This window comes from Ornithodoros turicata, chromosome 5 (assembly GCF_037126465.1).
Source record: "Ornithodoros turicata isolate Travis chromosome 5, ASM3712646v1, whole genome shotgun sequence".
NCBI classification, from domain to species: domain Eukaryota; kingdom Metazoa; phylum Arthropoda; class Arachnida; order Ixodida; family Argasidae; genus Ornithodoros; species Ornithodoros turicata.
The window spans coordinates 37,698,813-37,722,804 of record NC_088205.1 but is presented as its reverse complement, the minus strand read 5'-3'; the positions used below and the strand labels follow the sequence as shown (position 1 = coordinate 37,722,804).

The 23,992-nt window shown below is 47.7% G+C and overlaps 1 protein-coding gene and 1 long non-coding RNA gene across 2 annotated transcripts; both read left to right on the top strand.

Annotated features, from left to right (window-relative positions):
- Positions 1-3,732: 3,732 nt before the first annotated feature.
- On the top strand, positions 3,733-5,773 carry LOC135395734 (uncharacterized). Its single transcript, XM_064626827.1, has 2 exons — positions 3,733-3,963; positions 4,235-5,773. The coding sequence occupies exons 1-2, from the start codon at positions 3,733-3,735 to the stop codon at positions 5,771-5,773; spliced, it is 1,770 nt and encodes a 589-aa protein (XP_064482897.1).
- A 17,109-nt stretch (positions 5,774-22,882) lies between these two features.
- LOC135395537 (uncharacterized) lies at positions 22,883-23,768 on the top strand. The gene is made up of 2 exons (XR_010423151.1): positions 22,883-23,018; positions 23,227-23,768. It is a non-coding gene; the product is annotated as an uncharacterized LOC135395537 (long non-coding RNA).
- Positions 23,769-23,992: the final 224 nt, after the last annotated feature.

Here is a 23,992-nt window from a genome sequence, read left to right as displayed (position 1 = left end):
ATGAAGATCGGAGGAACCAATAACAACATCGAAACTTTCTCACTTCAAAATTTTACCATCGCCCACACCGACCAGTAAAAATACCTAGGGGTGCTCTTGGAGGATCAAACGAACTGTCTGGAACAATACGAAACATCCATAGTAGCTACGACAAACAAAAAGAAAGGACACGTGTGGCACCTGGCTCGCCATTCCTATAACCCGTACACGGTCGGTAAACTACTATGGAAAACAGTTGCGGTCCCGCACGTTACGTATGCAAATGAGGCTATGCTATAGCAACACCACCGTAAAAGCCCTGGGGCCCTATTCCGAGCTACCGATTGCGCGTGACCGACACTGTCGGTAGGCGAGGATCGCTCCCTCTCGATTGACCTTGTGGGAACGACCCATGCAACTTTTGATATTCCGACGGCGCGTCTAACGATAGCGTGGACATTCGAAGACGAAGTGTTCTGCTGGCAGCCACGCCAATTCCTTCGCTCTACAACTTTGCTTAGTCCTAGTATAACACCTCCATCCCTATAGAACTGTACAGACTATTTGTGCTCATTTCGCTTCGGGAAACCGGCAGCCTGAAGCGCCTTTTCACACTGGCCCGCAAACCGCAGGAAGAGTCTGAAATGGAACCGACGAAGGAGATCTGCCCTTCAAACCACCAGGCCCTTCAAGCCTCGGCTACTTCTCCCCGACCAGTCCAGTCGCTAACTAGCAGCTCCAACACGGTAGCACCCTTCGTTGCTCCCTTGGAATCCACTGTGCAAAGAAATGTTCCGGACAGCGGTAGCGACCTCGACTCTCGTCCTAGCGACGACGATATGGTCGACTCATCAGCAACTGAAGTAGGCGACTTCGTCTTTCCTAGACGTCACCTGAAGCGCAAGCGCCAACTAGAGCGACGCTCTTGCAATTCTGGAAGCTCCAGCGACGAAACGGTGAAACGTGCTCGTCGCCTTTCGCCCCAAGAAATAGCCCATCGCACCGTTCTCTTCCGTCCCTTTGGTGAGGGAGTTAGCGTCAATTCCTTGAGACTTGCGAAACTGGAAGAATACCTCGAGTCAGAAGCACCCGGTGAGGTCACCGAAATACGAATCAACGTGTCAAAGAACATCGTCGCCGTCGACGCAAGGTCATCTGGTGGTGTTAACAAGCTCCTAGGGCTGTCGCGCCTGTGCACAATTAACGTCAGTTCGTTCCTTCCGGCCTCAACCAGCACAGTAACGGGAATGATTCGCGTTAAAGACCTCTCCATGCTTGATACAGACATCTCTCAGCGGCTGCGTTCACCGGTTCCCGTTATGGGAGTGCGACGCCTTGGCAAGCAAGGCGAGTGGGTTAAGATTCGCTTTCAATCTGGCCCCCTTCCTCAAGCTGTACATATCGGTACCGTCAAGTGCCTAGGGAGCGCGTACAAGCCACGACCACTACAGTGCAACAAGTGCTGCCGTTTTGGTCATGTCAAGGCCACGTGTCAGCGTAGCCAGTCATGTGTGCAGTGTGCAGGCGAGCACAGCATGAAAGACTGCCAGGAAGGCAGCACAACGAAATGCGTGAACTGCGGTCAAAGCCCTTCAGCATTAGACAAGGCCTGCGCAGTTAGACAACTAGAAACGGCCGTGCACCGATACAGCCTCAAACAAAAGTCTCCTCGCGGGAAGCTCGCAAGATAATCCTAGAGAGTCAGCAACGCAGGCCAAATAAAGCAGAGCACACCAATGACCAGGATGTTCCCAGCGCTATTCACACCCTAAAGTGTCCCACTGATCGTCGACAACCCGGTGCACAAGTCAAACCCTCCTACAGTGAAGCTGTGGGCGGCAAACGGGCTACGCAAGGACCTCCGCGTGCCGCAGAAGACGGAAAGGAACCCGTGATGGAAAGGGACCCCCCAGATAACAGAGCTCCCTCCGGAAACGGTCCTTCTCATTCAGCTACTACAATAGGAAACATACTGAACCTAGCCTTCACAATGCTGAGGGCACTCATTGCGAGCTCTTGGCTTCCAGCCGGCCTTCGCTCGTTTTTCTTACTCCTTCTACCCTTTGAGGAGTCACTTGTCAGCTTCCTCAGGACGTAGCTCCTGGAAGCGAAGCATCCAACGTGCTGCAGTCACTGCGCTAGTCAAGCTCTTACATCCCTGATGGCCAGTACAACTACACATGCGTCTTCCGCTCATCGCTCGGCAACCGTGCTACAGTGGAACTGTAACGGTGCTCGGGGTAAACTACCTGAGCTTCAGCAACGGCTCCTGAAACACTCGGTACCCGTTGTGGCTCTCAGCGAGTGCGGACTACAGGCATCAGCAGCTATCACAGGCTACTCGAAGCTGACGTCGCCATCGATCCCGACATACCCCACTGGATGCGTCGCCCTCCTTATTAGAAAGGATATTGTACACTTTCAAGTAGACCTAAGTTCCGCCTGTAGTCCAGACGCAGAATTTGTCGGAGCAAGAGTGATGCTCCCTAATCTGTCTCGCGATGTTGTGTCAGCGTATGTCCATCCGGCAAAGAAGGTCGACGTATCTTCCTGCCTTGACCTCATCCGGAGCAGGTGCCCTGGCCGTCTTCTGGTGTGCGGTGACTTCAATGGTCACAACACAACCTGGGGGAGCGCTAAAACAGATGCAAGAGGCCGAGAAATCCAAGAAGCTGTGGACACACTGACACTGATAGTCGCAAACGACGGCTCCCCTACCTTCTACCGGCCCCCAGACAAACACAGTGTCCTAGACTTGAGCATTCACTCACCAGATGTCCCAATATCTTGGTTCGTCGAAGCAGATACATGGGGGAGTGATCACTTTCCCATATTTATTACACTGAGAGGTCACACTGCAACAAAACACAATAAAGACAAGGTGCTACGAAAAGTCGTAGTCTGGGACCAATACAGGCACCAGCTGGAGGTAGCAAAGGGTACTATTGCCGATGCTATTCCCGCCTGCGTACTCAGTGCAACCAAGTTCTTCTGGTGCAGACGAAGTGACCCTTCTCCTGACCTCAAGTTTCTTAACTTGGTCGCCGCACGCCGCAGGGCACAACGCCGGCTAAGAAAATCTGGCACTCGCACAGATCTCGCTCAGTACAGGCGTATATCAGCCGTCGCCAGGCGACACTGCATCGGTCTTCGCCGCCGACAGTGGGCTTCCTTCTGCAGCTCACTTGACCTACGCACTCCAAGGTCCCTTGTGTGGAATACCATAAACGCGATGACAGGAAAAGCCAAGGAAACCCGTCTATTTCCAACCCTAGCAGCGCGACTTGGATTGTCGTTGGATGACACAGCTGAAGCTCTGGCCGACTCCCTCATCAGTACAGCCGCGCCCCACCCGGGGCCAGACCTGGCGCATCCTACTGCTGCATTCGCCGATGACCCACACATCCTAGACGAGCCCTTCACTACGGCAGAACTCACACGGGCACTGCAATCATGCCGTCGGCGAAGCGCACCCGGAATGGACGGGATCTCTTACCAGGCTCTGAAAAATATGGGTGAAGACGCTAGGACCCGGCTTCTCAGCTACTTAAATGGAATATGGGAATCCGGTGACATTCCGACCTCGTGGAAGCACTCAGTTGTGGTTCCCATCCTTAAACGTGGGAAGCCTAAATTCCAGTTGTCCTCTACCGTCCGGTGTCGCTCACTTCGTGTCTCGCAAAGCTTATGGGACGGCTCGTACAATCTCGGTTACAGTGGTTCCTGGAATCAAACCATGTGTTACCGAGCTGCATGACAGGATTTAGAAAGGGTCTGAGTGCAGCCGACTCTGTTCTCGAGTTTTCATCGGCAGCGGACAGCGCCAAGAAGCGTATGCTCGCAATGCTTGCGGTGTTTGTGGACGTTCGTCAAGCTTTCGACAACGTCACCGGCACAGTTGCTGCCAACTGTCTCCAGGTTACCGGCGTCACTGGAAGGGCCCTCCGCTTTGTGGTCAGCTTGCTCACTGGCAGAACTGCACAGGTGCGGATAGGTCAAGTCCTGAGCACTCCTCGTTCTGTGGGCGGGTTACCACAGGGTAGTGTGTTGAGTCCCACGCTGTTCAACGTCGTACTGGCTGCTCTGCCGAGGTGCCTCCCAAAGGCCCGCCCACGGATCTTTCTATCAATATATGCTGATGATATAGCCCTCTGGTGCATTGGCTGTAAAATGGGACAAATGAAAACTCAAATGGAGGCTGCCTTAGATGCGACAGCGGATTACCTCGAAAACGCTGGCCTGTCTATCTCGACAGAGAAATCCAAAGGGAAACAGGAAACGCCGCAGGAGAATCGAGATCAAACTTCGCGGCCACACTATCCCTCATGTCAAGACCCATCGCTTCTTGGGCGTCACCATTGACGAGAAGCTCAGTTGGAGTCCGCAGGTCGTGGCTATCAAGTCGACCATCGGAGCCTTCCAAAGTGTATTGAAACGACTCCGTGGTACCGACTGGGGATGCTCTTCCAAGGTGTTGTGCACGCTACACAATTCGCTTGTCCTTTCCCGCATACTGTACGCTCTCCCATACGCCCTGCCGCCAGCAACACGGCTAGTTCAGCTCGAGGCAGCTCACCGCATGGGCCTAAGAAACGCTCTGGGTCTCCCGCAGCAATCATCCAGCGAACTTGTCTACGGTGAGGCAGGGTCAATGCCCGTTCGTCTGTTTGCTACTGAACGTTTGTTACAACAGTATGACAGACTACACAGGTCACACGCTGGGAAGAAGATCATCCGCAGAATACGCCGCCACCGCGGATCTCGCTTTAAGAAACTGGGGAGGTACACCTACAAGATGCTCGTTGGCCCTAGGCCGAGCTCCAGAGAGGAAGAGCCACCGTTTCTTCGACAGGGACCGCGATGCTCTTGCTCTCTTCGGGGTCTCCGAAAGAAGTCACATGTCCCAAGCATTGTGGCCAAGGCGCTTGTACAAGAAGCCGTCCTTGAAAAAAACGAGGGTGCACTGGAAATCTACACCGACGGGTCCACCAATCCCGTTACCGGAAGTAGTAAGGCAGCGTTCTGGTGTCCTGCACTCGAGCACTCGTGGGGCGGTCGCATCGACACTCAAGTGTCTTCAACCTTAGCCGAGCTCGTAGCCATCAAGCAGGCCTTGGAATTTTTACTCACGGTCGCAGAGAAGAGTGCTATTGTGCTTACAGACTCCAAGTGCTCTCTTCAGCGAATATGTAACCCCCGCATCGACGACCCCATAGCACATACCATACTAGAGATATGGAAACAACTCAAGAACAACGGTACTGTCGTGGGTTTTCAGTGGGTTCCTTCCCATGCAGGAATATTTGGCAACGAAACAGCTGACCGGATCGCCAACAGCTACCACAAGCTTCCTTCTGAGGTCCCTGCACCTCTGGACCCACGACATAATAGGAAGCAGTTCTCTGCGTACGTCCGAGAAATCCGTCTCACTGCTTATCCGGAAGTGCGGCACTTCTCCCAACCATGCCCCGTGAAGGATCTCAACCGAAAGCTATCTACCCTTCTTCACAGACTCCGATGCAAGTCCGTCATGACACCCGCCTTTCGTTATAAACTGGGTTTCGCGTCATCGCCACGCTGTGAGGCTTGTTTCTGTTTTGGTGACCTGGCGCACATCATCATGGACTGCGCAGAGTCTCAAGCAGCCAGAGACACCTTGATCTCGAGTTTCAGTGCCTTATCACTTCCCTGTGGCTCTCTAGACGAGATTTTGTACCCGCAGGGTCCCACCCACATCCGTAGAAAAGCGCGAGACGCGCTCCTAGCTTTCGCTTCCTCTGTGGAACTGTCGTGACCGCTTTCCTTCTCTTTTCCTCCCTTTACTCTTACCCCCTTCTTAGTATTTCTTTATCTATGTTTTTAATTACTCATTTCTTCTAATTTCTGATCCTCTATACTTTCTCTGTTACTTCCCCTTCTCCCCCTCCCCTTTCACAAAGGAGTGAAACTTGCCACCTTGTCTGAGCAGGCAGACCTAACTCCTCTTCCTTATAACATCGCACCACCACCACCACCAACGATAGCGTGCTTGAATCGCGAGGTGCACCGCACGAGCAATCGAGCTGTTTGCAACCGATGGCACGTGATGCGTGATGTCACGTATCGACGGCACCGAGCATTTGGTATTTCCTTGCCTTCTAAACGTGTCGCTTGTGAACGATGGTATCGGCTGAGTGTCGGTGCACGAGCGATTTCTCGGACCCAGTCGTTTGGCCTGTCGAGTAGCCAGAGTGTCGAGTGTCGAGTAGCCAGTGCTATCGAGGCCAATGCGGTGGGAACCTATGTGCACGTCGACCTGCCTTCATCGCTCTGTGAGGCAGAAGCTGCCTCGGGCGGTGCCATATTAATTATTGTTGATGCGGACTCCGAGACCGGCAGTGCCCGTATCCCGAGTATCCTGCATCCCGGTCGTCGCCACTTGCCCAATCACAGAGGCGAGCCGCTCCTCAAGCTCAGAGAGCGATGCTTTCGGTGGGGGATCTCTTCCCGTCTCCCGCGTGTGATGTGAGATGCGAGCTGCCTTGGCTTTGGTGGCGCTTTTCCAGTTGGTCCACGTCTAAAAGTTCCCATTGAACACAACTTCAATCAAGTAGTGGGATATTGCAACAAAAACAACGTATATATTCTGATGATTCAGGGGGGCAGTTTTCCACTCTATGAGTGGAAAGCTACCCCATAGCTAGGGGTTCTAATGTGAGTGATGACAATGAGAGATGACGGGAATGATCGGAGCGGTGATGGCGATGATGAACGTGATCGTGATGGTGGAAATGTCCGAGAGCGCTGGTGGGGTCATAATGAGTTCCTTTGGCCTGTCGCCTCAAAAGAGCCAACTACATGACGTAAGGTCGCCCTGGAGTGGGCCGCGGTGTCCGAAAGGCCGATGACGGGGATATTGCAGTCGTCACTGCTACCGCGAATTTTGAGATTTTTGTTGGTGTTTCGTATCTCATACTAATTTACGCACCTTTCTCCACCTCTCAACGGGTTTCACTGCACCACCGCTGGCGTTCAAACATGTAGCCAGCTCGCACCACTCCCTATTTCTGTCTTGCGATGTGTAGCCAGCGGACAGCCCACCCGTAAAGAGATTACGGTGCTCCCCCACATAGTCGAGCACAATGTGAAACTGCTCCGAGGTGGGACGTGAAGCGCGTATCGGTGAATCCATCGCAGATAGAGGAAATTATACGAAAAAAAGAAAAACAAGCACAGCTTGTTTCTTTTTCTTTTTTTTTGCGTCGTCTTTTATTGCCTATGTTTGCTTTTATCTCAAATGCACAAAGTTATATTTGCGAACGCGCTCGTGCAATCGCTTTGTCGTCGTCATCTGGGATGCGCGTGACAGTGACGTTGAACCCGTCGACGGGCTGAACGATTGTAAATAACCCAAGCGCGCGATCGTTAGACGTAACCCGAAATACCAAAAGTGGCAGGTATCGTTCCTGCCGCCTCGATCGCTTCGCCTACCGACACCATCAGTGGTCCGGAACTACATGTGGTAGCTGCTCAACGGATTGGGAAGTTGTCAGTGGTTCCTTTGCCTTTGCCTTTCGCACCTCCGACTCGCACCTCGCACCTCGCAATAGGGCCCCACGCCAACAACGAGGAATAGGAAAGTGGATTTTGGGTGGAAACCTGGCCACAGCAAATGCTGCCATTGAAGGAGAAATGGGTTGGTCCAACTTTGAGTACAAGGAAGCACGTCCGAAAACGCGATACCTGGGACGACTCATCCACCTTCCAGAAAACAGATACGCAAAAAGAATATTCGACCACGTACGATTCACAGGCATAAAAACAAATTGGATAAAGCGAATGAATCGAATCGACTCCAAGTACAGCAAAGGGACAAGCCGTCACAAAAGCCTCCTGACCGCAAGACAGCGGAATAAACAGGTCAGCAGAGAAATGAAAGCAGTTGAAAAGGAGTACTGGAACCAACGGATGAAGCAAAAGCAAAACATGGAGCTATACAGAATATACAAGGATGAGCCCGCCCCGTTTCACCAATACAGAGGAGACCATCAAAGCGGACTTTTATTTCAAGCTCGAACGGGGGCCCTCTTAACACGGGCGAGAACCTCAAAACTGTTTCAGCGCAACGATACTACATGCATACTATGTGGCGCCGAAAATGAAGGCATGGAGCATGTCATATCCCGATGCACGGCTACGAGCAAGACGCGACCGAAGGAAGTTGACACCGCGACTGCACTGGGACTGACTCCTCCCCCAAGCGGAGTAAACGGCAGCGACATCGTCGAGATGACGAAGCGACACCTGGTCAACTGGGAAAGGTAAACGAGAAACGCTTTACAAGTTTTGCAGGTTTCCTGTGACAACTAATCCAGTCCCAGTGGATACCCGTGAGGGAAAGCGTGCATCGAGATGAAACTAGCCCGAGCCCATATCCGGAGCCTCAGGCCAACCCGACAGCCAGCCCAGCCAGCCAAGCGGGATTCATGGAACATCTTCAGCGCCATCTACAGACCGCCTCCCCGATTAGGGGGAAAAGGGATTAGGCGCAAGGGAACCTGAAACTACGTCACCGTACCAAGCATCGTTACTCCTTTTATTTAATCTTATTTTACTTTTGCCTGTGATGTCGAAAGACATCTGCCCTGATTTAAAAGGGATTAGGCATAACTGAACCTGAACCTGAACTCGAGGAAGCGGGACCATACTTTTTCAACGGCGGCGCCGGCAGAGTTCGGTCTCCTTACTTCGTGACGGGGATAAAGGAGGGTCACGTGGTTAAAAGATCACGTCACTTCCTCTCCTCTCTTTCTTCTGCCCCCCCCCCCCTCTTCCCGCATTTGGAGATCCTGAACAGTGAGGAGGTCGGCAAGCTGGAAGACTGAAGTTTCGAGTGAAGTTTCGAGTTATCGAGTGAAGTTCTTAGCTGTGTTTTAATGTGTGGTTGTGTTATCTGTTGTGTTGTGGCGAACGTGCTTCGTGCACTTTGCGTTTCGCAGCTAGGGGGAATTGTCATCATACTCCCAGCAAAATACCACCGGGAAGGAAATCCTACGAGGCAACGAGAATGCACGTTTTAAAACGCCAAAGTGAAGCGGAAGAAGCAGAGTGAACGAAACAACATCAGTTCATGTGATTACGTCAACTTACCAACTTTTTTTGGAGGAAGTGCGCGTTTATAAGTTTCGGGTGTGTCACGGTGGTTGTGTGCATGCAGGGTGTGAGGCATCATGCAGTGACCTAATATCGATGTAAAAAAATTATGGTGTTTCTAATGCCACTTTGCGTGTAAGAGGCAGCTTGAAAGCAGCAGCTGTACTTATATGCAATCCGATAAACATAGGAAGCATGCAGTCGCGGTTGGTGAACGATCGACTGTAAACAACGAGATTTAGCCGAGGCAGACCAACAATTAGGGACGACACAGACAATGATCGACTGTGTCTGCGCGTCTTTCTCTTTGTCTTGTTATAAACTTTCCACGTATAGACAGAGAAAGATGATGCCTCAGGTGCCATGGGGGTCGATCAGTGGCGTGGGACCCCGTTCAATTGCTGCTGTCTTAAAGCTGCATGCTGTCTTGCAGCGTGCAACCTCTCTTTGTCTTCTGTGACCCACTCCTGCCGTCTGTTTACTCGCAAAGCTCTCTTACAGCCATATATTTTGGTTTGAAGTCACGCCTGTCTCTTGAAAACATAGGTTATTGGGCCCACTGACTTGCAGTAGCAGTCAGTGTGTCCGATACGCGGTTGTTAGCTCCCAAAAGAATTTTTGGTGAAAACATTGTTCGAATTATAACAATCAACAACATTCTTACTACCCATTATTTAGATATCTTTCGAAATAGACATACGTAATAGAATGAATGATGGTGATAAAACATTGTATGCATTGACCAATGGACACGAAGGGTTCATCGAAACAAACTACAGTGTAATAAAATCTTTGAAATTGTAAAAGTAAAAAAATGTGGTGGAGTCCCAAAAGCATGTATATTCACACTGTCCTTCACATGTCCTGCAGAGGAAGCACCATGTTTACTGCTTTCCGGCACTCCTCAACTTTTTTACCCACCCTCCCACGACTACACCAGTGCTCTGCTTTGTTGGGCTGAGCTCTTCTGAGGTGTTCCAGTGAGGAATCATGATGTTCCTTTCGCTTTGCTGCTTGACCAGAACAACCCTTCGTTGGTGAGCCTCTAACAACAATACCACTTGTCGTTGTAGTACATTCAAGCAGTTCCTCCTCCAGCTGTTCAAAGGCACGTGTGACTGCATCAACCTTGTCCTTGTCAGTGCAGTAATGAGAAATGTTCTTAAGCCGTTCTGCGGTGTCCTGAAGACGTCGTTGTGCACGTCCCAGTGAGTGGGTTTTTCGTTTGGGAATACTTTCTAAGTGAGCTTCTCCGTTCCCATCTTCTAATGAAGTGCAGTCCATGAACTCTGTGCACTCTTCGTGGTTAGAGGCAGCACTCTGTCCACAGTGGTTGCTCAGAGTAAGCTGCTCCCCTTCACGGTATGCAGCAGGAAGTTGTGAGAAAAAACAACCTTCAACTTCATTAAAGATAGCACAGAAGTGCTTGCATGGAAGCTTGTGAGTTTTAAAGTCTTGGCATGTGCAGGACGGTGTACGGAAACATACAACATGCACACCCGAAGTGCTGGACTTCACCTCAAACACTCCTTCAGGAGATATCATCCCAATGTCTTCTGCTGTGTAGTCGGAGGCATTTGTAAGCCTGCTCATAACGTGTTTTACAACATGAAGTGGCCTGTTATGCAGGTATTCTGGTACAATCGAGTGGTATTTTCGGTACTGCGACGACCTCTTCATGTTTTCCTGGTGGAAAAAGCTTTGTCGGTCTGGCATAAAGTGCTTAACAACAGTGGAAATCAGAGCTGCCAGCGTCTTTTTACCTGCACTGTTACTCTTCAGATAATACTGTTTCAGGAGTTTATTTTCTGCTTCCGTGCCATTGTTTGTGGTAAACACCACCCCAAACTTTTGCCTCTGGTATCGCACCCATTTCTCAGCATGAGGTATCCGCTGTGCTCTGATGTAGGTCCTGAACCTGGGGTTATCCCAGAATGGAGATTCCTTTAATGCATTGTAGGCAGCATCAAATTCATTTTGAGAGGCAGAGTGAGCCATCCGTCGAAGTAATGACAAAGCAGCAGTACTGTTTTCGATGCCGTTCTCTTTTCTCTTTACCCATCTTTCCCATGCTTTCTCTCGGTGAAAATCACATAGCATAATTTTGCTCTCTCTGAAGGCCGAGCCGATTGCTGACATTTCAGCCTGAGAAAAGTCTATCATCCAGTTGTCTGGAGAAAAGGTGGGACGCCAACCCCTAAAAATAGACAATGCTTCTTCAATGCAGCTTATAGTTTCAAACTGCACGATAAACACTCCAGCTGTCATGTAGGCTACTGGTGTTTTCACGACTATCAGAAAGAGTGGCAAAGCATAGTTAGTAGTTTTATGGGTTGCATCAAGAAGAGCACCATACTTCTTCATCAGCTCTTCCATGAACAGGGATAGATAGCAAAAGAGCAGAGTGTGTTGATACTCCTTTGCTGAGAGCTCTTCTCCATTGCCTTCCTCATCTACTTCACATAATGCTTCAGTCCTCCGCTGATATGGACGAAACAAGATCTTGGCATCACGTTCCTCATCCTGAAGTTGTTTCACCAGAGCTTCTGCATTTTCTTGGTCTACGTTACTGTCCCTTTCTTCCCGGAGTGCTGCCTGGATGTGGTTTGAAATATCACCTCGGGTCGGGAAAAATGCCCTGCACGCTGCACTTGGCTTTCACTTTCCTGCAAAAAGCACATCTTGAACATAATACCTCAAGCAGTGCTGCACATCCTTTACTGATGACAAGCCATTACGGACAAGCTCCCTAATGCGTTTTGCAATGCTGGGGTCAACAGTTTGCCCAAAAGTTGTAAAATCGTCAAAGGCATGCTCCGTGTGCTTTGGCTTTCTTGTCATTGTGATATAGCCTCTTTTTTCTGATGCCAGTTTCTCGCTACCACCCAGTACTCGTGACAAGTGTTGCAAGGCAGTGGACTTCATCGTCTTCAGCTTGTTCGGAGTGCAGCCAACAGGAACATCAACCTAATAAAATTAACAAAGGAAGGACAGGTGCGTTAAAATGTAATATTAAATTTTGACAGAACACTATACGTATACCCTCAAATCTGGAAAGGTTTCAATGGTTTTTAGTTGCATGACAGCAACGCAGCCCTTTTTCTTTGTACCTTGGAGCTTTAGCTTCCTTCTTCTGAGCGTTTCTGCACTCTAGTCTGCCGCTGATGTGGCAGCAGATGTCTTCTTTTCATTTGTTTTGTGTTTGTCCTTTCCAAAAAGGCACTGCTTCTCTACGACGGACAGAACACGAAATGGCACATTTAGAGATAGTGGCGTCGTCCCCTTGTTCATGGAGAACATGAGTCTGCCTGAAAATATATTGAGTGGACATTAGAGGCAGACTTTTCAGTGCATACTTTCAGATGATACAGGGAACAGAATTAACACAGTCCAGTTTCGATGGCACAGTTTTTAATCACAATGCAAAGTTTAAACACGACACAGTTTAAACATAAAGGATGCAGCAAGCCTGTGCTTCATTGGGTAAATTGGGTACACACTGCAGGATATATACAGGGTGGCCGGACAAGTACAGGGGTTTTCTGTTGGACACAAATATTCTTATTAAATTTAGCTAAGAGCTACTTTGGTGCAGCTTTCAGAGTCGAATTATTTGGCTCGCCAACCTCCCTCTGGTTTCTCCCAAAATATTTCACGCAAATTTCCAGATTTGCAAATGAAAATATTTACTTGCACTTACATTTTCCTGCGCTCTCCAGCTTCTCCGTTGGGCAGAAGTGTGAGCCCACTGTTTTAAATGAAACTCCAATAGTGAGGAGGTCTCTGTCGAGACTGGCCAGTTTCTCTTCAGACTCAGCGTAGCCAGTCCAGCTCTCCGTATCAGTTTTCAGGTCGGTCACCCACCTTCGCAATATTGTTTCCTCGTCTGCATCCAGGAGGCGAAGCAGAGAACAACAAGAAACGCGAAACCACGGGCGAAACGCAAGAATCGAAAGTGAAATGCGCGCCAAAGTACGTCGGCAAGTGAAAAAGAAAAAAAACTGAAACACAGAAACAGGAGAGTGCAGTCCACTCTCCTCTCTTCGCGTCATTGCTCTCTCCCGATCTGGAAATGTGAGGGAAGGCCGAATTTTGTGAAGAGAGAGAAAGTCACGTGGTCTTTTAACCACGTGACCCTCCTTTATCCCCGTGCAAAGATGGCATCCCGCAAACCCTAGTGCGTAGTTTTGACGATTATGCTTCATGGATGTGTCATTACATTACCAAATTTGTGGCCAGTTCGACGTTTCGCTCCGCTCTTATGTGTGAACATTGTCTCAGCTCATGAAAACGGAAAGAAATGTTGCTTATTTTGTTCTACTCCTCGCACTGAACTAAATCATTTCAAATAATTGAACCTCTATATGCAATAAGGGGATAAGTCGAAAAATCCCAAAATGAGAAAAGGGGCCTGATATCATTGTCCGTCCCATTGAGACACATGCATTTCCCGTTTTTTACCATGCTGTAGCGGGCCAACAAATCGCAATAAGGTCCTAAGTTTTCATTGTCAGGTGCATACTGGTATGTAGATGTCATTGCAACAAAAATAGTAAAAAGAGGATAAGTCGACTTATCCCCTTATTGCATACAGAGGTTCAATTGTACTGTGTGTTTCTTTTTCTTTTTCCTTTTTTTTCTTTTTGTAAGTAGGTACGCAAGTATGTAAAAAGGAAAGAATGTTGCTGCTTGTTCTACTCCTCACACTGAACTAAATCCTTTGAAATAATTATACTCTGTTTCCTTTTTTCCCTTTTTGTAAGTAGTTACGGAAGAAAATAATTGTACTGTGTGTGTGTGTGTGTTTCGTTTTTGTAAGTACAGAAGTACGTAAAAAGGAAAGAAATGTTGCTGATTGTTCTACTCCTCACACTGAAATAAATCATTTGAAATAATTGTACTGTGTGTGTCTTTTTCGTTTTGTAAGTAGTTACGGAAGAAACTGTTTCGTTTTTGTAAGGGATTCCGGGACATTTGATCGAACGTCGTTTGGTCGAAAGCTGTTTGATCGAACGCGGGACATTTGGACGAAAGCCATTTGATCGAACACCGTTTGGTCGAAACGGCAGCGGTCACGAAACAGAACACACACACAACGTGGCAAGATTAAGAGGCAATTCCCCAAGGTCCTGATACCTTCTGCATATTTCCGGTAGATATGTTGCAAAAACGCAGCGAACCACATGTCTCACGTTAGCGTGGGCGTAGGAAAAAATTGTCCCAGTTTGCGGAGCATTTTACCAAATGAAACGTTTGCGCGTACTTTTAGCAATACGCTGAGGCAGTATCAGCCACGAGGACATGAGAGCGGAGCTAAACGTCTAATTTTACTTTCAAAGCTCCTCCAAACACAGTTTCAGCACTTCATGCAAATAAATAGTAACAAAAAAAAAAGAAAACAGAAGGCACATCATCGGATCGCCTTCTGGATGCGAAAAAGTGGATTAAGTTGAGGAATGTGTTTATGGGCGAGCGGATTACACAGAGTGAAATATTCCTTGGGATAACAGCATTTAGAACTGAAGCTTTCTTTTGTTGTTTTCTTCTTTTTTGTTTCATCAACGCTCCAAGCGAACGAATAAAAGAATCGATCAAACGACCACTGCCGTCTCGATCAAACGATGTTTGATCAAATGCCTTTCGACCAAATGTCCCGCGTTCGATAAAACAGCTTTCGACCAAACGACGTTCGATCAAATGTCCCGGAACCCTTACAAAAGGAAACACACACACAGTACAATTAGTTTCTTCCATAACTATACTTGCAAAAGACAAGAAAAGACACACACACACAGTACAATTATTTTCTTTCGTAACTACTTACAAAAAGGGAAAAAAAGAAACAGAGTATAATTATTTCAAAGGATTTAGTTCAGTGTGAGGAGTAGAACAAGCAGCAACATTTCTTTCCTTTTTACATACTTCCGTAACTACTTACAAAAAAAAAAGAAAAAGACACACAAACAGTACAATTGTAAATGATTTATTTCAGTGCCAGGAGTAGCAGCAACATTTCTTTCCTGTTTACATACTTGCGTAACTACTAACAAAAAGAAAAAAAAGAAACACAGAGTACAATTATTTTAAATTATTTATTTAAGTGCGAGGAGTAGAATAAAAGCAGCAACATTTCTTTCCTTTTTCATGAGCTGAGACAATGTTCACGCATAAGAGCGGAGAGAAACGTCGAACTGGCCAAAACTTTGGTAATGTAATGACACATCCATGAAGCATAATCGTCAAAACTACGCAGTATACTTGCGTAACTACTTACAAAAAGAAAAAAAAAGAAAAAAGAAACACACAGTACAATTGAACCTCTGTATGCAATAAGGGGATAAGTCGACTTATCCTCTTTTTACTATTTTTGTTGCAATGACATCTACATACCAGTATGCACCTGACAATGAAAACTTAGGACCTTATTGGCGATTTGTTGGCCCCCTACAGCATGGTAAAAAACGGGAAATGCATGTTTGTCAATGGGACGGACAATGATATCAGGCCCCTTTTCTCATTTTGGGATTTTTCGACTTATCCCCTTATTGCATACAGAGGTTCAATTATTTGAAATGATTTATTTCAGTGCGAGGAGTAGAACAAATGCAGCAACATTTCTTTCCGTTTTCATGAGCTGAGACAATGTTCACGCATAAGAGCGGAGCTAAACGTCGAACTGGCCACAAATTTGGTAATGTAATGACACATCCATGAAGCATAATCGTCAAAACTACGCACTATGGTTAGGGTTGCCACCTTTCGTAGTGAAAAATACCGGCTGAGGGAGAGGAGGTGGAATAGAGGGAAAGGAGGAAATGTTCGCGGGAATGGGAAGTGGGTGAGGGGTGGAGAGTATACAGAGAGAGAGAAAGAAGGAACCAGCATACTCGCTCAAGACAACAATGATAATAATAATGAATAACTAAGAAACCGACTGTTGACTACGGAGTTAGGTCTGTGCTCCAGATTTATTCAAGCTGTAGTGGAATGTTGAAAGGAAAATTCTGTAAAAGCCCCTATGAAAGGTGTTGAGCCGCAAATACCGGCAAAAGGCTGCCGGTATCATCTTCCTACCGGCAACTGGCCGTGCCCGTATAGGCCTGTTGCGGTGGGCCAGGTGGCGCAGCAAACCTTGTGTGTCAGCGCCGCTAGTGGCGACTTTTACAACACACGGCCGCTCCCTAGCAGACGACACTCAATCTACGCTGGCTAACTTGGTGTGGCGTTATCGTTTATCATCTGTTTTCCGGATAGAAAAAAGTCAAAAGGAGCGACAAATTATTTCTAAAAAGGTCGCTGAAACATGTGTACAATGCGCGGCACGATGTACATGTGCAGAACGCGTGTATGTCGCGAATGACGCTGTTTGTTAGGGTGTTTAGTGTCCCCAAGAACACGCTGACATCCCTCACTTATCCTGAGGATGTCATTGCGGGATAGCAGTGATATCCTGAGAATAACCCCACATGATCCTCAATTTGTTAGAAAAGTGTTAGAATGAGACTCCAGAGATAGTCCTAGGAACAACATCTGGGGACAAGACTGGGATACTCTCAGGAGCACTATAGGATCATGTAAAATTCTCCAGTATATCTGCTTTCATTTCTCACTTTTAGAAGTGTGCAGACGTTTACAGTGGAAACGGACTCTCTCTTTTGCAGTTTTCAACCTCGGCCACCAGCTTGTAATTTTCCGTCTCTCATTTTTGATTGTTTTTTGATGACGAACAATGGGTGCCGTGGTATAAAAAGCAAAAAAAAATATAAAAGGTCATGTGCCAGACTGAGAAGTTTGCCAGTAAGTGAAAGACTAAGACAGCCGACTTTGAAAGGAATATCCAACAGTGGCATTTCCTTTCGCAGATAAATCATATACTATATATTGCTTACTTTGCGAACTTCCGCATGTGCGAGAGTCCTCCTAGCATCGCAGTCAAAACCAAGGGTGAGGAACCTAAGTTTAATTCAATTTCATATATAAGTAACAGACCAGTGACGAATTCCTTGGAGTCTAAGGATACAACCAAGGTAGCGTCCGTGTTTCCTACTTAGTTGATTTAAAACATCCACCGAAAGTCAAGCACGCGCTGTAATACGCCATCACTTTTCTGTATCTTCCACGGAAATGCTCCGTGCAGCATCCTGTCAGGGACCTTGCACGGATGTTCATGGCAACGAGGTCACAATGAAAGGTCTAGCAAGCTATATTTTATCGCACATTGAACATAGTGCATGGAGTATCCGTTGAAATCATTCAATTTGTATTTGTATCCCTGTATTTTCTCTTTCTATTTTACTATTCTCTCTTTGTAATATTTTGTAGTTTATGCATGATCACTGCTGATTTGGTTCAATTTGGTTATGACAAAGAAACCGAAACGCTAATTAATGGGCGCAGGCATAGAAATGCACATCGCATTATTAAACTAATTTACTTCTCCTATATATGTCCTCCGGCTGGCGGCCGCAGGATGTACGCAAATGACTATCACTGGAAGATCCCATGATGACACTCTCCGGATCTCCTCCGGACATTTCATCACGGACGAGGACGCGATGACACTTTGAGGACGTCCTGAGGATCGCGAGTGTTCTTGGGGGTGCTTCTCTGGTGCACTGGGGGTGCCAAAGTATAAATTTCATTCTGAGAAAAATCAGGCTTAACAAGAACGTGGCAAAGATTAATTCGCAGGGTGCTCATCGAATTCAATGGAGTCTTGACAAAACGCTCGCCGTTATATTGAAGATAGTTGAACAATATTAACGGGACATCTAAAAGAAACAAACTGTTTTGTGGTTCAACACACAAATAGTTGCTCTTGCTGCCCCGACTGGCAGCCGGAATAGCGCTGCCAGTCGGGGACATTTCTTTGGGGGACATCTTTTCTGGGGACTTTTCTTGGGCGGGCAAATTTTTGCCGTAGCCATCTTCTTGCTGCTATGCGTACGACACAACAGCTGTTTGCGATTTTTAGTAGAGTTCGATTTCATTCGAGTACAATTCGATTTCGGAAAAAAAGACAAAAAAACGGCGCACTCTTTGACGCGTCCTACCCGTTGCTATCAGTTATGCATACGGGGCGAGAGCGGCCGCGTGTCGTAGCATTCCGACGGTAGGGGTCAGAGTGGCGCTCCAGTCGCCCTCCCCAAACTTTAGCGCAACAGCCCTATAATACCGGCCTGGTGGCAACCCTAACTATGGTTTGCTATCGCCGCGTCATCGGAATTTAGGTTACCGGCCAGTCTCAAGGTCGAGGCTCAAAGTTATGGCAACCACACATGCACTTACCGAGCTAGAGTCACTGTACCCGGGTGACTCTATACCGAGCGCCAATGTTGCGCCATCTCTTACGCGAGAGCAGAGGCTTCAAGGTCGTAGCTCGTAGCTCTACCGGAAGAAGCAGACGACAGCGGCTCACATATCCCGAGCTGAGCGCTACCGATGCGCCATCTATTAGGCAAGAGCAGAGGCCGCAGCGCTCCGCCTCCCGAGTCCTCCTATTGGCGCGCCATTTGGAGGCGGTGCCTCCCTCGCTCAGCAAACCCCGAGGCTGAGGGACACAAATTAACGACACCAGCTCGCCTGCTTCATTGCCACCTTATACTATTGTTACATAAGCTTGAAGTCACCAGTTGAGGTACCTGGAAAGAAGCAAAAAGCCCCAGTAGTCACGTAACATGCCCTATATTTTGTAATAAAAAAAACGAGAAGTAATTGGTACTATTTTAAATAAACTGCTTTTTGGTCTTCTGGCAGAAATCTGCCTTCTTTGTAAAAGAACTGTTCAATTTGCCACCTGGACAGAGTCCTCAGCTGTGCAGGCTCCACCGAGGATGTGGACCCACTTGTATATGTGTCAAGGATGAGGGCACCAGGCTCAAACAGCTGAAATGTCGGCATTTAGTTCAAATAGTACCATAACTAATATACATAAGACTTAATAACTGTAACATCTACATATACACATTATATGCTACACATGCATAATTTTTATGCATATGCAAACACAAGATGTATTCTGTTTTACACTGTCACACAGCTGTATTGGCACCAATGTTACCAGCAAATAAGGGCTAAAGTAGCTGCACAGGCTTTACAGGATGCCCAGAGCAAGTTGAACTTGTTGAACACAGCAGAGCACCACTGGTATGGTAATGGTTGGTAAGGTTATTTTTGGTAATGTAAAACAAAGTGCAGAGTTGTAGCAGGAACAAAATCTCCTGAGGACATAGTGCATCAAACTTAGGTTTATTTATTTTAGAGGTGAACTGCACAGCACTTGCTGTAGTTTTTCTGGCATGTTATGCTGGTGAAAGACTTCAGCTGCCATACACATGGGTCGCCCTGGTTTGAGAGAAGAAAATGAATAACACAGTATGCAACTCCAGTTCGGGTGAATATAAATGGATGTAGTAATCCACCTGAGTAATGATTATAAGATAAGGAACAAAAGTGTGCACCTCTTAAAGGCATCCTAGCTTATTCAGGCGTAAACAAGAAAATGCCCCCTCAATATCATATTTGTGAATATGAAATCAGCAAACTGAAATCAAATAATAAAAACAAGAACTTATGAACAACACACAGAGCCCGAATCGTAGGCAAGACAATGCTGCAAAGAGGAATCTGGAAGGAGTCTGCATAGTGGGTTGCAGTGATCATGCTGTCTCACTTCGGGGGTTTCAGGCCCCGCTGAGGAAGTTACCTGTAAACATGAACATGAAAGCAGATGATTGAAGAGAAAAGAACCGATTCATATGTTCAATATATTACATAAATATTCTGTTAAAGTATGGTTTGCTAAGATCATGCTAAACGAAGTCTGTTTTTATCAACACTGGACCACCTGAGTTTAGTGACTAGATTCGGTAACTTCTATTTTGTCTTTCTTTTACTCTCTCTCACTCTCCCTCTTGTGTGCCGTAAGCGGCCGCAATGTTCCAAGTCACGCCAATGAGAATTAACCCATTTACGCAATCCTGAAATCTGTGATAGCATTTGGACCACACGGACTGAGAGATCTTTGTTAGCCCCAATAACAAAAGTACTCACACTTTTGTGTCGTTTAGGTGGATATGTTCTTTCCCCGGTGTGGACACGTATTGTGATGATGCTACATCTTGATTCAAACGACACTGTGAGCTCGTTATCCAGTACGTTGAAGAGATTCAGCGTCCCCTTCGTAGTCGCAATCATGGAAATGTTCGCTACAAACACAAGCAGTCGATGGCACCCATAGCACCGCACAGTCTTTCCGTTCCGGCGGTCCGATTGCTTCGTGGCATCAAAGGATGTCTGTCTCGTCACTGGGAAGCATATGACATTGGATGCCCGGCGCATATTGACGTGAATTAGGGCAACCAACCATCCAACATCGTCTCGGCATGTCGACGAAAACCACAGGATGCGACTGCGATAGACCGCGACCATCGCGTAGAAGCTGGCGTCATCCGTCGGAAGCTCCCGTTTACGCAATGGTCCAGGGAAAATGGAGGGCGCCCAAACCACGTGATCTCCAGGAACCACTCACAGCGGCCCCGAGATGCAGCGCGGGAAAAAAGCTGGAGCCCAGTGCGCATGCACTCTTAAAAATGAACTTCACCGCATAGCACGCTCTTAGCCAACCATCATCTCAAATGATATCGTTATCTGCCCTGATTTGTTGAAAACGGGAGGCGTACGCCTTTTTTGTGACACTTATGCTGTTCATAATTGTCACAGAAAAGGCGTATGCCTCCCGTTTTCAACAAATCAGGGCAGATAACGATATCATTTGAGATGATGGTTGGCTAAGAGCGTGCTATGCGGTGAAGTTCATTTTTAAGAGTGTGCGCAGACCGACCTCCTTTCCCTTCTCTCCTCGGGTTTTTCGTCTCTCCTCTTTTCCCCCCTATCCCCCCCAGCCTCGTCCGTTTGTCTTCAGCGCTTGCTGTCTTGCTGTAGAGCAACGATCATGCTGTCCCAAAGCAGAAAATCAAAAAGCGATGGTGTATGACAAATCAAGTTTATTTGTCCTCGGGAACTGCCTCGAAAAAGCTACAGTACATATCTTTTTCGTCTTGTAACAGGCTTCACTGGAGCTTTAGGTGCCTCGACATAGAAGGGCAGTTCAGAAGCCAATGCTGAGCTATGTGCGTCGTCGTTGCCGATGGCTGCGGGAGAACTAAAACAAAACAAAAAAAATCTATTGATGATCCGTAACTCTGCACGAAAATCACTGCTATCATAGATACTGTAGAAGTGTTTTTTTTTCGCGCGGAATTATTTTTCGCGTTTTTCGCGCACTCCTCCAGAATAGCGAATTTAAGTTCCCGCGAATAACTCTAGCCACATGAGGGCGAAAATCGTTCGGCGTTCGACGCTGTACCGTGACTACCTTGGCTCTTTCTGCTCCATGCAGTGTAGGCAGTTTAAGCAAGCCGCAGAAGATTGTTTTATCCCATCAGGCTAGATGTAAGGAAATGAAATTCGATCACCCTACAAACCCCTACTCCTACAAACCCGTTGCACTGTACATACAGTGTACCACTATACCACGAAGCCTTTTCTCGCATCCTCAAAACCAGCTTGTATGATACTACCACACCTCAACCGAACTGTTCAGTGCCTGAGTGATAATGAATGAGAGCTGCTAAAATCAAGTGGCTGACCTGCACGCGGCCAGTACTATGACATCCTGTAGGGTCCCTAAAGGCCATTGTACGGGGCATTTCCTCCCATGTCTGTGAGGAGAAGAAAGGAATTGACCTAGAATGCCGCCATTAACGTGAACAACGGATGTCTTAGTACTTGCCGAAACATGCCGGAGTGTTGACGGCGGCACGATATGCAAGAGCAAAGCACCCCCGGAAACCTGTGTCGCGAATTTAACTTCTCGCGAATAACTCCTCAAACCAGCTCTGTTCGGAAACGCGAAAATATTTTCCACGCGGAAAAAATGACTTCTACAGTAATCGATCTTAATTTCGTATTTGAACACCAAAGCGCATTTGTCACGAATGTTCGTAGATCACAGTGAATGAACGGCTGCGACGTGCATGAGGAGCAACTAGCATAACCACACATAATTTGATTAGCGGCATATCAGAAACGTACAAGTTACGGCAATGCACTGCACAATGAAACGCCGCTAACGTACCGAGTGACTCGTAAATGTTGTACGTAATACACTTAACGTGATAAACCTGCATTACTTCCTTCGGTCACAAAAAAGTAATCAAATTTCTCTTACCGTTCACCTGCAGTACGTCGGAAAGAGTGCAGACTTCCTCTCTGACGATTTCTGCGTCCATTGGAGGTGCAGGGATTCCATGTCATGTTCGTCTTCCCGCTGTTGTGATGATCAGGTGGGTGTGCCATTCCGTTCTCACATTAGCAGTTCGCCACAATCTAAATCTAAAGCATTCAAAACCCTCAAACTACCCCTAGCGTCTGCGTGCACAACGGTTGCATACAGTTCGAAGTCCGAGAGAACATGCGTGGCCGGACAGACGCGATGTCTCTTCTGTCGTTTTTCTTTCTCCTCCGTTCGACCGACCTTTTGGATACGCGCGCCTCAATCAAATGACTATCGTCCAATCAGCGCGAAGGAAACTGACGCCAGTTCTTGGAGACCAATGAGCATCCAAATATTTATACATATAATGCGCAGCCAATCAGAGATCTTCCGAGCTCGCACGCCGGTGGCGACAATATTTTCGAGGCGGTGCGTTTCGCTTTAGAGCCGGCGGCTGCTGGCGTCATGGAGATTTCCACTCCCGATGAACGCATACGCGGGATCCTACGGCGCATGCTCCTAGCGGGACCACGACACGTCACGATGACGTGTCGCGCGTGTCACGTGACTAAGTTGCTCGTGTGTCTGTGTTTCCGCGCGGCAGATTGCCACAGCGCGGCGCATGACGAAGGTAAAATTTTGGTTCTTGACTCAGAAAAATGTTTTCTTTCTGATGAAAGCGAGAAAAAAAATCATTTCATACTCCCTTTAAGAGAGGAGTGAGACCATAGCCTTAAGTGACCTGCATTGAACTGCGTCCAGAGGTGGCTTTGTACTAGGATTTGCAAGGAAGAGCTTGACGTTATGCAATGAGTTGCATGTGGTCGTTTGCATTGTAGTGGTTATGGTCCGGCGGGGTGATTAGTTCTGGCCGACACGTGGGACCCCGATTTCCTCCTCCGTCCATTGCTATATAAGCTGGCGAAGATAATGCAAGGAAGAGGAGAGCCGACTCAACGTAAGAAGATTCTGCCACCAATCGCCTCACGGCCAATGGACCTCACGTCCACCAGCCAGTAGGTTGCCGTACCGCCTTCCGGGTTCCAGCCGTCTGTCCGTCATCATGCTTTCATCGTGGCCGCCCAGTTACGGACTCTGCGGTACCGTCCGGAGACGCCATTCACTGCTCGATCCGAAGGATCCCAGCCGCCGTCTACCTCGTCATCCGCGGCCCGGTCTCAACCAGGAAGGCACCATCGCCAGGAAAAGCCACGCATACGTTGAGAACGTTGACATCATCACCGCACAAGGGGTCCTCATTAGGCTAAGGCTATCATTCTTTCGGTTCTGACCACGTTAGTGCAGCGATCGTATTGCTATACCGCGCGTTGATTATGGTCTTACCTCTGTGAGCACTGCATTAAATATATGTTGACCTGTTCGCTTTGACTTTCTCTGCCTCTGCGGGTACCCACACTTTATTTCCCGAGCTTCTTGCGACCCGTCCTTCTCTAGAAGGGAGCGTCATAAGTCAAATTACTCAAATTGACTGTTGTTTTGCCCACACCAAGCAGACGATCTACTGACTGCAGCGCCACCGCTAGAGTGTGACGTCAGGCGCGCAAGCTGGTCTATATGACACAGGTGTGGTGCTACGTACGCTAT